General features: G+C 41.5%; 1 protein-coding gene across 4 annotated transcripts in view; it reads left to right on the top strand.

Moving 5' to 3' along the window:
* The first annotated feature begins 2,502 nt into the window (after positions 1-2,502).
* Positions 2,503-13,023, top strand: part of RPS6KC1 (ribosomal protein S6 kinase C1) — a 180,399-nt gene continuing 169,878 nt past the window's right edge. For all 4 annotated transcript variants that reach the window (XM_041757097.1, XM_041757086.1, XM_041757136.1 and 1 more), the window contains exon 1: positions 2,503-2,633. In XM_041757097.1, coding sequence (XP_041613031.1) covers positions 2,529-2,633 — 105 coding nt within the window. In that variant the 5' untranslated portion in view covers positions 2,503-2,528. The remainder of the gene's footprint in view (positions 2,634-13,023) is intronic.

Here is a 13,023-nt window from a genome sequence, read left to right as displayed (position 1 = left end):
CCATTCTTTTAGTTTCAACCAATGACATTTACTGAATCAAACAAATTTGGAGAAAGTGGGAGAGGGAGTTGCTAAGCATGATTCCCAGACTTGGCTAATGTAAGTAACTAAGTGGAGAATAAAATCAGTCATTGAGATTGGACAGGTTTATGAAGAAAATAAAACTTCAGATTTTAATCTGTTGTGTTTTCAGTGGTAATAGGATACACAGGTAAAGATGTAGGTAACATGAGTCAAGTCCTAGAAGAAAGATATGCTTGGGAATATAGATTTGTAAATCAATGGGAATAAAGAACAAAGGATCAAAGGCAAAATCCTGAACAGCAGGAACACTAGATCTTCCTAAAAGGAGAAATCAGCAAAGGAGGCTGAAAAGGAGTGAATGATGCAGTGTAAAAGAAAAAGCAAAGAGAATGCTGACTCATATATAAGGACATGGAGGATTTTTAGAAAGGTAGAATTTGCCAGAAATGTTAAAATTCTGAAAATACTGCTCATTAGAATTTTTTTTTTTCAAAATAGTAATAGTAGAAGTGTAATAGTGAAGGCAGATTGAAAGGAGTATGGTAATTAATGTGTGATATTCATGAATGTATAAATGTGTGATATGTGAATAATGATGCAGATTACTTAATTTTTTAAAAAGGTTTTTAATGTATTTACTTGAGAGAGATCATCAGCATGGGGGGGGGGGGGCAGAGGGAGAGGGGCAAGCCAACTCCTTGCTGAGTGCAGAGCCAGACATGGGGCTCAATCCCAGGACCCTGAAGTCATGACCTGAGCTGAAGTCAGATGCTTAACTGACTGAGCCACCCAGGTGCCCCTGAGGCAGATTACTTTAAAAACAATTTATGCAATCTTGACAATAAAGGGAAGGAGAAAGAAGGAGGAAAAAAGGCAACTGTGATGATGTCCTTTACCCTCATCTCAGCCTGGTAATTCCTCTCTCTCTTTCAAGATTCAACCATAGTTTCCCCTCTATCAGAAGACCCTCCATTCTGAATTCGATGTGCTCTACAGCACAGCATAAATAATTTGTCACGGTACTTATAACAATATGTTTTAATTGTTGTCTGTTTTCTCCTACTAGATGGTACTTGACAGCAGGGACTCTTTTTGTAACTCCAGTGCCTAATTAGCATGGTGTCTGGCACAAAGTATGTGAATTCAGGTTTAATAAATGAAAGATAGATTTAGGCATATCGAGGTTGGGAAGAAGGAGTCAGTGGTGAGGAAGAGATTAAAGGTACAGAAAGCAGAGTTGAGATGTCGCTGGTGGATCAATGTCTTTAGGTCTGCCAAAGGGGGTGGGTTTCAGTACAGAGGTAGAGTGATGAGTCTTAAAAAATGGAAAGGAGGGTCACCTGGGTGGCTCAGCGGTTGGGTGTCTGCCTTCCGTTCAGGGCATGATCCTCAAGTTCCAGGATTGAGTCCCACATCCGGCTCCCCGAGGGGAGCCTGCTTCTCCTTCTGCCTGTGTCTCTGCCTCATTCTGTGTGTGTCTCTCATGAATAAATAAAATCTTACAAAAAAAAAAAAAAAAAAAAAAGGAAAGGATATGCCTACATCTTCTATCAGAATAGAAATGTGAGAAGATGGAGGAACGAAGGACTCCTCTCTCCTTCCCCTTCAAGAAGGGCAGGGACAAACGATGGAGGAAGGAGCAAGACTAAGAGGAACAGAGAATTGAGGACAATGGCAAAGCCTTGGAAACAATGTTAATAGGGAAGTGAGAAAACCCTGACCTAGCAAAGGTAAAGGAATTGCCAAACACTGGGTAGCAACCAAATGCATGGAAAAACTATCTTCGTAGGAGTTTTCAGAGGTCGTGTGATTTTTTTTTTTTTTTCAGTTAGACGCAGGTTCCAGCTTTTAGAACCCGAAGGGCTGAATTCTAAGACTGATAGAGGGTTGAGGGCTGCTGTGGAGGTGGAGGGACAGGTGCACACGTGGACGGGGTTTGTCTTAGGTGGAAGGGCTGTGCCTGCTAGAGTTCAGGTGTTGCTGTGGGTCTTTCCAACGACAGGCCGTGAGGAAGTAAGGAAGGACGATGCTAGGCTGGGCGGTCCCTCCGCCCCTGCACGACTCCAGGTAAGGGTGCCCACGGGCGGGGCGGGGGCGCGGAGCCCCCAGGTCTCACCTGTGCGTCCCGGCTCTAACAGCGCTCGTAAAATCTAGGAGGCTTCCGGAGCTAGCGCATTGAGATTTAGAGGAGAAGTCTCGCGTTCCGCAGCGACCCGAGCGGCGGTGCGACGACCTCATCATCCTCGGCCACTTGTGGGACCCGGGCTGGGACGCGCGGGCCAGCGCCTCGCGTGGAGTCTCCCCTCCCCCGGGACGCTGAACGGGCCTGACCCGGAAGCTTCTCTGGCGACCCGGAAGCAGAGGCGCGCGGCGGAGTGCCGCCGAGCAGCCACCGCCCCCTCGCCGCGTCGCCCGCTGTGTGCGGGGGGATCCCGGTCCGCGGCGGCGCCGGGTTGCCCTCATGGTCCCCGGCCGGCGGCCCCGGCGGCCTCGGCGGCGGGAGGATGACCTCTCCCCGGGAGCGGGGTGCCGACCTGGCCCGTTTCTACACTGTCACCGAGCCCCAGCGACATCCCAGGGGCTACACGGTGTATAAGGTCACCGCCCGGGTGAGTGCGGGTGTCAGGCGGGCGGAGAAGCCACAATTGGGGGCGCGAGGGACCCAGGGCATGGAGCCTGGGAGGGGGGGTGCTTGACCCTGGGTCAGAGCCTGGCGCGGGACTGGGTGCGCCGGGTGCCCGGCCCTGCGTGGGAGGTGGGGACCCCTGGAAGACTGCGGTGGAGGCTGGGCCGCGGATGCTCGGGGCTGTGCCCTGGAAGGTCGCCGCGGTGCCTGCCTTCCAGGGTGGGGCAGGCGCTGATGGTTTCAATGGATGACTCAGACCCTATCCCATTGGTACTTTTCTTTTTCTACGGCTGAAATCTGCAGAAGTGGTTTTGCTGGCTTCCCCGAGATCGTGTAGATCGAAATACTAATTCAATCTGATTTATGTAATAAAAGATTATTTCTTCACGTTGACGTGTTAGACAGCGTCAGCTTTGTAGGCAGACAGACTCTTGAGAAGGATGTCACCGTTAGGGTCACCAGTCTAGGCCCTCTATGTCTGGCTGTTTTTTTTTTTTTTTTTTTTTTTTTTTTTGCGTGAGTTTTTCATGATTTGCAGTAGAAGGAGACATAAAAATTCCACTGGGAGTGTCTTGTGTGAGTTGTTTCGAGGGCCTGTGTAAAAGTTGTGAAGCTCCTTTATTTACATAAGCTAAACAATTTTTATTTTATTTTATTTATTTATTTTTTAGCTAAACAATTTTTAGTGCCCACTTTGTGTTTTATTTATTTTTCTTTTTTTCCACTTTGTGTTTTATTGCCTTTGCCTTGGGTTTTTTTTTTTTTTTTTTTTTGAGATTTTATTTATTCATTCATGAGAGACACACACACACACACAGAGGCAGAGACACAGGCAGAGGGAGAAGCAGGCTCCATGCAGGGACCCTGATGTGGGACTCGATCCCCGGTCTCCAAGATCAGGCCCTGGGCGGAAGGCAGCACTAAACCACTGAGCCACCCGGGCTGCCCCTGCCTTGGGTTTTAAAGAGAGTTTGCATCTCCCTTGTTGGAAAAGAATGACAACAAAAATGAGTCTGAATGTATGTGATGTACGTATGTATGGGTATCTGTGTATATCAGGCATGTTGTACACATTACCCAATTGAATCCTAATGTTAATGATGAAGAAACTGAGGTTCAAGGAAGTTTCATAACTTGACCAACTTCACATCATAAAGCAGGTGCACGTTGGGATTTGAGACCAGTTCTGCTTAATTCCAAGTTATATAAAAAGTTAAGAATTAATTTTATCATTATTATTAGTTAAAAAAAGAGAGGCACAGGGCAGCCCGGGTGGCTCAGCGGTTTAGCACTGCCTTTGGCCCAGGGCATGATCCTGGAGTCCTGGGATCGAGTCCTGCATCAGGTTTCCTGCATGGATCCTGCTTCTCCCTCTGCCTGTGTCTCTGCCTCTCTCTCTCTCTCTCTCTCTCTCTCTCTGTGTTTCTCGTGAATAAATAAATAAAATCTTAAAAAAAAAGGTACAGATAGTAGTAATAGCACAATATACATTTGGAAGATAGCATAATCCTGTGTGTTGGAGAGCTCAGGAAATAGAATTTGAGAAGAACCTTAAAGGGTAGGTATATAAACAAAGTTCGGGGCATGTAAGTGGTACATGGTTTATGGAAGTGGTCCACAATTCAGACAAATGTGAGAAGATGAGAGGAGCAAAATTTTTTTTTAAAGATTTTATTTTTTTGAGAGAGAGAGCGAGAGCTCACAGTGGGGGGAGGAGCAGGGGGAGAGGGAGAAACAGACTCCCCACTGAGCAGGGAGCTGGATGGGCTGGGGGGGGGCGGGGGGGGGGGGGGGGGGGGGACTGGATCATGAGACTCCAGGATCATGACCTAAGCTGAAGGCAGACATTTAACTGAACCACCCAGGTGCCCCTGCAAATTTGTTTAAAGATAAGACCAGGCCTGGTTATCTCAGAGGAGTATACTGGGAAAGAGTGAAATTTGTTACCCTTCTGGTTATGCAAGTAAGGTTGTTGCATAGGTGGGAGTGTTCCAGGTTAAAACATTTTTTCAGGCTAAAATGAAGGGATCTTTATTATCCCATTCTTGAAACCTTTCTAGTTATCGGGCCTTTCAAAATCTATAGTTTTCTAACATTCTTTATGGAATTAGAACAATTTTCAACGCACATAATGTTCCTTTCACAGCACCCTATTCATCCGTTATGATAACACCACACTTACATCTATCTGTTTACATGTCTGTGTTTCTTAGTAGATTTATGGTAGGTCTATAGCATTGTATTTGTTTCTTTTATATCACTCAAGGCAATGTATGGCACACAATGTTGAAAAAAATATTGTTGAATGTTTTTTTCCCCATTCTAGGCAGCACACCCAATCAATGTTTAGTTCCAGGCACTAAAAGCTATGAGGGATACAAGGCTGAATAAAGCACGTACATTTCTTTCAAGGATGCTTATAATAGATAAAGTTAACTGGGCTTAAAGGAGTGTAGTATAAGATGTAAAATGTTAAATGATGTAAGCGACTTTAGAAAAGAGCTCTGGGATTTCAGACGACAGAGATTGCTTTGTCTCAAGGGATCAGGGAATATGTACCAGTTAAGAAGGTGAAATATGGAAAGAATCCAGACAGGTGGGATAAAAGGAGAGGGCATCGTAAGTAGATGGGTGAATAGGAGGAATAGAGCACATGAAGCCCTGGAGGTGTGTGTGTGTGTGTGGAACTTGAATAGGAAATACTGAGTATGATTACTACTTGTAGTCTTCATAGAAGGAAAGGTTAGCCTAATTTACATCTCAAATATCTTTTCTTAAGCTGTGCACTAATTTTTATGATAACAGTTAACTTATGACAACATAAGTTAGAACCTGAAGGAGCACAATGCCTTAGAAGTAACCAAGTCTGGGGATGCCTGGGTGGCTCAGTAGTTAAGTATCTGCCTTTGGCTCTGCGTGCTGGGATCCCAGCGTGCTGGGATCGAGTCCCATATCCGGCTCCTTGTGGGGTCCTGCTTCTCCTTCTGCCTATGACTCTGCCTCTCTCTGTGTCTCTCATGAATAAATAAATAAAAAATCTTTAAAGAAAAGAAAAAAAGTAACCAACTCTTTATAATATGCGTGCTGCATATTACTGTGGTTTTTTTTTTTTACTGTGGTTTTTCGAACTTGGAAATTGCTTACACTGTCTTTTTTTCTCCTTGTAAATGGCTATTTCCTCATTTTTTGCTTATGTTACAAAGTTTGTTTTTTTAATTTTTTTTAAAGATTTTAAAATTTTTACTTATTTGAGAGAGAGAGAGAGCACGAGAGAGTGCATAAGCAGGGGGAAAGGGAGAAGCAGACTCCCTGCTGAGCAGGGAGCCCAATGTGGGGCTCTATCCTAGGATCCTAGGATCATGACCTGAGCCTAAGGCAGCCGCTTAACCCACTGAAGCACTGGATCTTATGTTATGATTTAGAGATCATGACCTGATTTAAGATCAAAAGTTAGATGCTTAACTGACTGAACCATCCAGGTGCTCCTGTTTTTTTAATTTTAAGGCTTGAGGGTCAACAAGGAGATAGACTTTTAAAAAATAACTGCTTAATATTATAAAACAAGTAAAATATTTATTATTTTTTGAGACTTAGGGAGAAAAACATCTTTCCTCAGGAGAATTAACCAAATAAGTAGTGCTCCCCTGAGAGAACTTCATGAGATAAATATTAGGGATGTCTGCTCAATGTTTTCTACTACTACTTTACTTGTAGCTTTAGGGAACAGTCCCTATGTTCTTGATCCTTACAGGGTTCTTTATGTGAAAGTAGAATTAGAATGTGGGAAGTACCATTATTAAATTTTAGGTAGCATAAGAACTCTGTCATCTTTTAAAAACTCCTTGACATTTTGTTTTGCAATTCTCTGGCCTAGCAGGCTTGGATAACCTTTGGCCAGTTACAGGCTTCCTAACAGATTTCCTAGTTAAATTCTGTGTTGTTTATGAATTTCTGTCTAAAATATTTCAATTAAGAATTGGAAAATTCTTTTATAGATTTCCTTTGTTTCTTTAGTTAAAGAAGACAGATATAAAAGAGCCATTAGCAACGTTTTTGGTTGTTTCATCATGCTATGTTTACAAAACTCTTATTGTAATATAGATTTCCCAACAACATTAAGTGAATGGTAATTCTTGCCTGTATTTTCTCCATGAGTATGGAAAGCAAACGGTATGCTTTTATTTTTAAACGGCAGTGTTGTCTTATGACTATATTTTGTTTAAACTGAGGCATTCTTTATGTACAATCGAGCTCATCAATTTTAAGTGTATGGTTTGATGAGTTGTGACAAATGTGTATAGTTGTGTAATCGCTGCCACAGTCCTCGCTGGAGAAGTTCCCTCATGCTCCTTTGCATTCAGTTCCCCCTCCCCACCCCCTATCCCTAGGCAACCACTGGTCAGTTTTCTGTCACTGTAGGTTGTATTTTCTAGAATTTGATATAAATGGAATTATACCTTATGCACATTGTTTCTTGGTTTGGCTTCTTTTTTTTAAATTTTTTTTTTTAAATTTATTTATGATAGTCACACACACACACAGAGAGAGAGAGAGAGAGAGAGAGAGAGGCAGAGACACAGGCAGAGGGAGAAGCAGGCTCCATGCACCGGGAGCCCGATGTGGGATTCGATCCCGGGTGTCCAGGATTGCACCCTGGGCCAAAGGCAGGCACCAAACCGCTGCGCCACCCAGGGATCCCTTGGTTTGGCTTCTTAACTCAACATGACTACTTGAGGCTCATCTATGTTGTGTGCTGCCCAGTATTTATTTCATTGTATGGTTATACTAGAGTTATTTGGCTATTATGAATATAGTTATCATGAACATTTATTGAGAAGTATTTGTATGGACATTTGCTTTCATTTTTTTTCTTTTTCCTTTCTTTCTTTTCTTTTTTTAAACATTTTACTTATTCACAAGAGACACACACACAGAGAGGTAGAGACATAGGCAGATGGAGAAGCAGGCTCCCTGTGGGGAGCCTGATGTGGGATTCGATCCTGGGACTCCAGGATCACAACCTGAGCCGAAGGCAGATGCTCAACCACTGAGTCACCCAGGTGGTCCTTTCATTTTTCTTGATAGCACACATTTTAGTCCACATTTTATAGAACAAACACTTATATGGTGCTAATTATGACTCAAGCATTGTTCTAAGCACTTTATATAAATTAGCACATTTTGGGATCCCTGGGTGGCACAGCGGTTTGGCGCCTGCCTTTGACCCAGGGTGCGATCCTGGAGACCCGGGATCGAGTCCCACGTCGGGCTCCCGGTGCATGGAGCCTGCTTCTCCCTCTGCCTGTGTCTCTGCCTCTCTCTCTCTCTGTGTGACTATCATAAATAAATAAAAAATAAAAAAAAAATTAGCACATTTTCCACAGCAGGCCAATGAGTAGGTGCTATTATTATTCTCACATTTTCAATGAGGAAATTAAAGCACAGAGATGTTAAGCAACTTACCTGGGGTCACATGGCTAGGCTATAGTGGAATCTAGATTTGAACACAGGTATACTGGCCCCAGTCACAGTGCTTTTATCCCAGACCTGTGCTGTTGAATACCTATATAAAACACATTTCATTAGATATTGTGGGTGCATGTTTGGGGATGCCTGTGTGTCCCCACAGGGCCTTTCAGTAGTTTGGCAAAAGTGATGGATACATGGAGAATACAGTGACTGTGATAATATCAACAAAGGGGAGTAGAGAATGAATGGAAGAAATACTTAGCTTGATTTGAATCTGAAAATTGCCATTTCCGAGGCTTTAAATGGAAACACTATTTGTATTGGTTGAAGGGAACCTGCTTTCAACTCCTGACCGTATTCTTGTAAGGCCTGCTTGTGCTAGAGAAAGGAATTATTTGTAGTTTCCCAAGTATGTTAGCACTTTTCTCACATATTTTTAAAAAATTTTTATTTATTTATGATAGTCCCACACAGAGAGAGAGAGAGGCAGAGACAGAAGCAGGCTCCATGCACCGGGAGCCCAACGTGGGATTCGATCCCGGGTCACCAGGATCGCGCCCTGGGCCAAAGGCAGGCGCCAAACCGCTGCGCCACCCGGATACCCCTCTCACATATTTTTTATGTTAGATGCTGTTTCCTCTGTCTAGAATGCTCTTCCCTTTTGTTTTGCCATCCCTGCTCATCTAAAGTGTCAGCTTCTGCCCTATGTTTTCCAGGAAGCCTTTCTTAGTTATAGAACTCCATGTGTATTGTGTATTCCTCCATTAAAGCCTTTATCATAATGTTTGCTTCCTTCTCTGAGGGCAGACTGCCTGTTTGTATTCATGGTGCCTAGCACAGAGCTGGATGATAGCAGGAATTTGAGAGAAGGCTGAAAAGAGGCAATATTTTTCTTTTTAAGTGTTCCTTTTTAAATTGATATATAATTTACTTATATAACTTTATATATATTTATATATAATTTACTTATATAATTCTATGAATTTTTACACAACAGAGTCAAATATCCACCATTTTCATTGGAAACAGAACAGTTCCATTATCCCCTAATACTCCCTCATGCTATCCCCTTTACATACTCTTCTCCCCACCTCTTAGCCCCTTGGTGACCGCTGATATGCTCCCTACTACTCTACTTCTGCCTTTCTCAGAATGTCGTATAAATAGAATCATCCAGTTTTTAACCTTTTGAGATGGTCTTTTCCCATTTTTTCACTGGGTTGTTTGTATTCTAACTGTTGAATTTTGAGATTCTGTATTTGTTTTGGATGTAAGGGTTTTTTTTTGTCAGATATGTGATTGCAAATATTTTCTTCCAGTGTGTGGCATATCTTTTCATGATCTTAACCATGTCTTTCATAAACCAAAAAGTTTTAATTCTGGTGAAGTCTCATTTTTTTTTCTTGTATGAAGTGTGCTTTTTAGTATTATATCTAAAAACTCTTTACTAATTCCAGGTCACCAATTCCCCCCCCCGCCCCCCCCAGTGATTTATTCTAGAAGTTTTGTGTTTTGCATTTAACATTTCCATGTTGAGTTTATTTTTGTATAAGGTGTGAGGATTAGGCTGAGGTTCGTTTTTGCATACGGATGTTCACTTGCAGCAAAACACTTTAAGAGACTAAACCTTTTTAAAAATTTAATTGCTTTTGCATCTCTGTCAAAAATCAATCAGCAATATATGTGTGGATTTGTTTCTGGTTTCTCTATTTTGTTTCATACCACCCTGTCTTCGTTATTGTAGGTTTATGTTTATACAAAGTCTTAAAATTAGATACAATTCCTCCAACTTTCTTCTTTTCAAAATTGTTTTGGCTATTCTAGTTCCTTTGTGTTTCTATGTCAATTTTAGGATCAGGTCTCTATAGCTATAAGAAATCCTGTTGGCATTTTGGAAGGCAGCTATGCTAACCACTATACCACCAACGCTCCCCTGTTGGCATTTTGATTAGAATTCCACTAAATCTGTGAGTCAATTTTGGGGGAGAATTGACATCTTTACCCTGTTGAATTTGCAGATCTGTGAATGAACACAGTATGTCTTGGCATCAATTTAGGTGTTCTTTGATTTCTTTCATCAGTGTTTTATAATTTTCAGTATACAGATTCTGGGCATTATTGTTAGATATATTCCTTAGCATTTCATCTTTTTGTAGCTGCTGTGAATAGCATTAAAAATTTGATTTGGAGGTGTCTGGGTGGCTCAGTTGGTTAAACGTCTATCTTCAGCTCAGGTTGTGCTAGTTGGGTCCTGGGATCCAGCCCTGAATCAGGCTCCCTGCTCTGCAAGGAGCTTGCTTCTCCCTCTCCCTCTGCCCTTCCCCTTGCTTGTGCTCTCTCTTGAGCTCCTTATCTTTCTGGAATCAGTAGATTAAAAAAAAACTAAAAATTTTTTATTTTCAATTTTTCATTGCTAGTATTAAGACATTTGGGTTTATTTTTGTGTTATATGGGTTTATTTTTGTGTTATATCCTATGACTTTTCCAAAGTTATTTGTTTTAGGAGTTTTTGGCAGTTTTCATTTTTTTCTACATAGACAATACATGTTTGCCAAAAGGAATAGTTTTATTTCTTTCTTCCAACCAGTATGTCTTTTCTTTTTCTTGCCTTATTGTTCTAGCTAGGACTTCTAGTCCAATGTTGAATAGGAGTGATGAAAGTGACATCTTTGCCTTGTTCTTGATCTTAGGAGGAAAACATTCAGTCTTTTAAGTATGATATTCACTGTGGAGTTTTAATTTTTGGTTTTAATAGCTTTTTATTTTGAAAGTATTGTATATTCATAAACATTTCAAGTAAAACTTTAAGTCACTATAAGGGAATAAAAGCCTACTAAATTTTAAACCCTTAACTGCTTACATTATTACAAATGTCTAATGTCAAAGCAGTGAGAATTAATAGTTTATAGTTAAGTCAGTAGCACCATGAAGGTTTCTTGAAAAAATAGTTGGTGTTGGCTTACTTTGGAAATATTTTCAGCAAATGGAGTAGTTACAAGGGTAGGGAGGGAGATTAATTTGTTGAAAAAATGTATTTATGATTAAAAATTTTGAAAACTCATGGCTCTCAAATTGTTCAGTTTTTTTTTAGCACCTTGTTTTATTCTACTTTTCCTTTGTTTTTGACTTAATTCTGTTTAGTAGAAAACTATCTCATATTCAGAAAACTTTAGTAAGCAGAATTTTAAAAAGAAAGATTTTATTTATTTATTTAGAGAGAATGTGAACAGGGGGAGAGGCAGAGGAAGAGAGACAAAGAGAATCTCAAGTGAACTCTATACTGAGCATGACCCTGAGATCCTGACCTGAGCCCAAATCAGGTCCGACGCTAAATAACTGAGCCACCCAGGTGCCCCTAGTAAGCGGGTCTTAAAAATGTAAACCAATCCTGTTTTCATTCTGTTTATTGACAACTTATATGCTCAGATATTAAGATTTTAATGATTTTTTTATTTTCCTCGAAATTAGATTAGAAAATATTTTTCCTTAGAGTGGTGCCATTATAGTTGGTAAATTTGAAGTGAGAAAAGCAACATTTATTGAGTATCCAAAGGTAACTTGCTGTTACTGTTTCTTAATTCTCTCATTAGATTTTGGGATTTGAATGGTATAGAAAGCAATTATTCCTTTCAATGTATTACTTTTGTTAAAACTTTTTTAAAAAAGATTTTATTTATTCATGAAAGACACACAGAGAGAGGCAGAGGCATAGACAGAGGGAGAAGCAGGCTCCTCACAGGGAGCCTAATGTAGGACTTGATCCTAGAACCCGGGATTATGCTCTGAGACTAAGGCAGATGCTCAGCCGCTGAGCCACCCAGGTGTCCCAACTGTTGTTAAAACTTGTTAGAAAGTGGAATGTCTAATTTTTTTTCCCATTGACTTATCTATCTTGTACGGAAGTTCTTTCATTCCAGAGAACTAAATAAACAATGTTGTAAAATGTCTAATTATGGTTTGTGCAGGTGCTGTCTCTTGGGTCCAGACTGCCTGGTTGGTGGGTGATTAACCAATCCAAACATTCCTGCCAACCAGTGACACCTGCAGCTCTGCAGGGAAAAGAGGGAGAGAGGAACTAGATGCAGGTGATGGGGTGGGAGGGAGGTTGAATTTGGTAAGAGGACACTTGCCTATGTGAGCTGGGTGCTATGAGGTACCTACTATTCTTGCCAGAGGGGTGTGTGTGTATGTATGAAATGCAGCTTAAAGGTGTCAGTATGTTTATATGAAACTATGGATTTTATGAAAGTCAAATGCCTGAAAGTCAGGATTGTGTACATTGCATTGATGAATGTGCCATTTGGTTTACCTAATCACCACAATGGGAAATGTTCAGTGTAGTATAGCCTTACATTTTTGTATATCCAATTATTCCCATCCCACATTTGGAGAGTCATATCTTTGAGAGATGAAGAGTGGGCATGTGGTTTGGCGCCTGCCTTTGGCTCAGGGCGCGATCCTGGAGACCCGGGATCGAATCCCACGTCGGGCTCCTGGTGCATGGAGCCTGCTTCTCCCTCTGCCTGTGTCTCTGCCTCTCTCTCTCTCTCTCCCTCTCTGTGACTATCGTAAATAAATAATAAAAAAATTAAAAAACAAAACAAAACAAGGGATCCCTGGGTGGCGCAGTGGTTTGGCGCCTGCCTTTGGCTCAGGGCGCGATCCTGGAGACCCGGGATCGAATCCCACGTCGGGCTCCTGGTGCATGGAGCCTGCTTCTCCCTCTGCCTGTGTCTCTGCCTCTCTCTCTCTCTCTCCCTCTCTGTGACTATCGTAAATAAATAATAAAAAAATTAAAAAACAAAAGAGTGGGCATGTGGCCCGCCCCTCCCCGCCCTTTTTTCATGTTTGATTATTTGTATCTTGACACTTAGTTTTTTTTTTTTTTTAATGTTACTTTTGCT

This window comes from Vulpes lagopus, chromosome 1, assembly GCF_018345385.1.
Source record: "Vulpes lagopus strain Blue_001 chromosome 1, ASM1834538v1, whole genome shotgun sequence".
NCBI classification, from domain to species: Eukaryota; Metazoa; Chordata; class Mammalia; order Carnivora; family Canidae; genus Vulpes; species Vulpes lagopus.
Note: the sequence above shows the minus strand (reverse complement) of the source record. Positions and strands in the feature narration are given on the sequence as shown.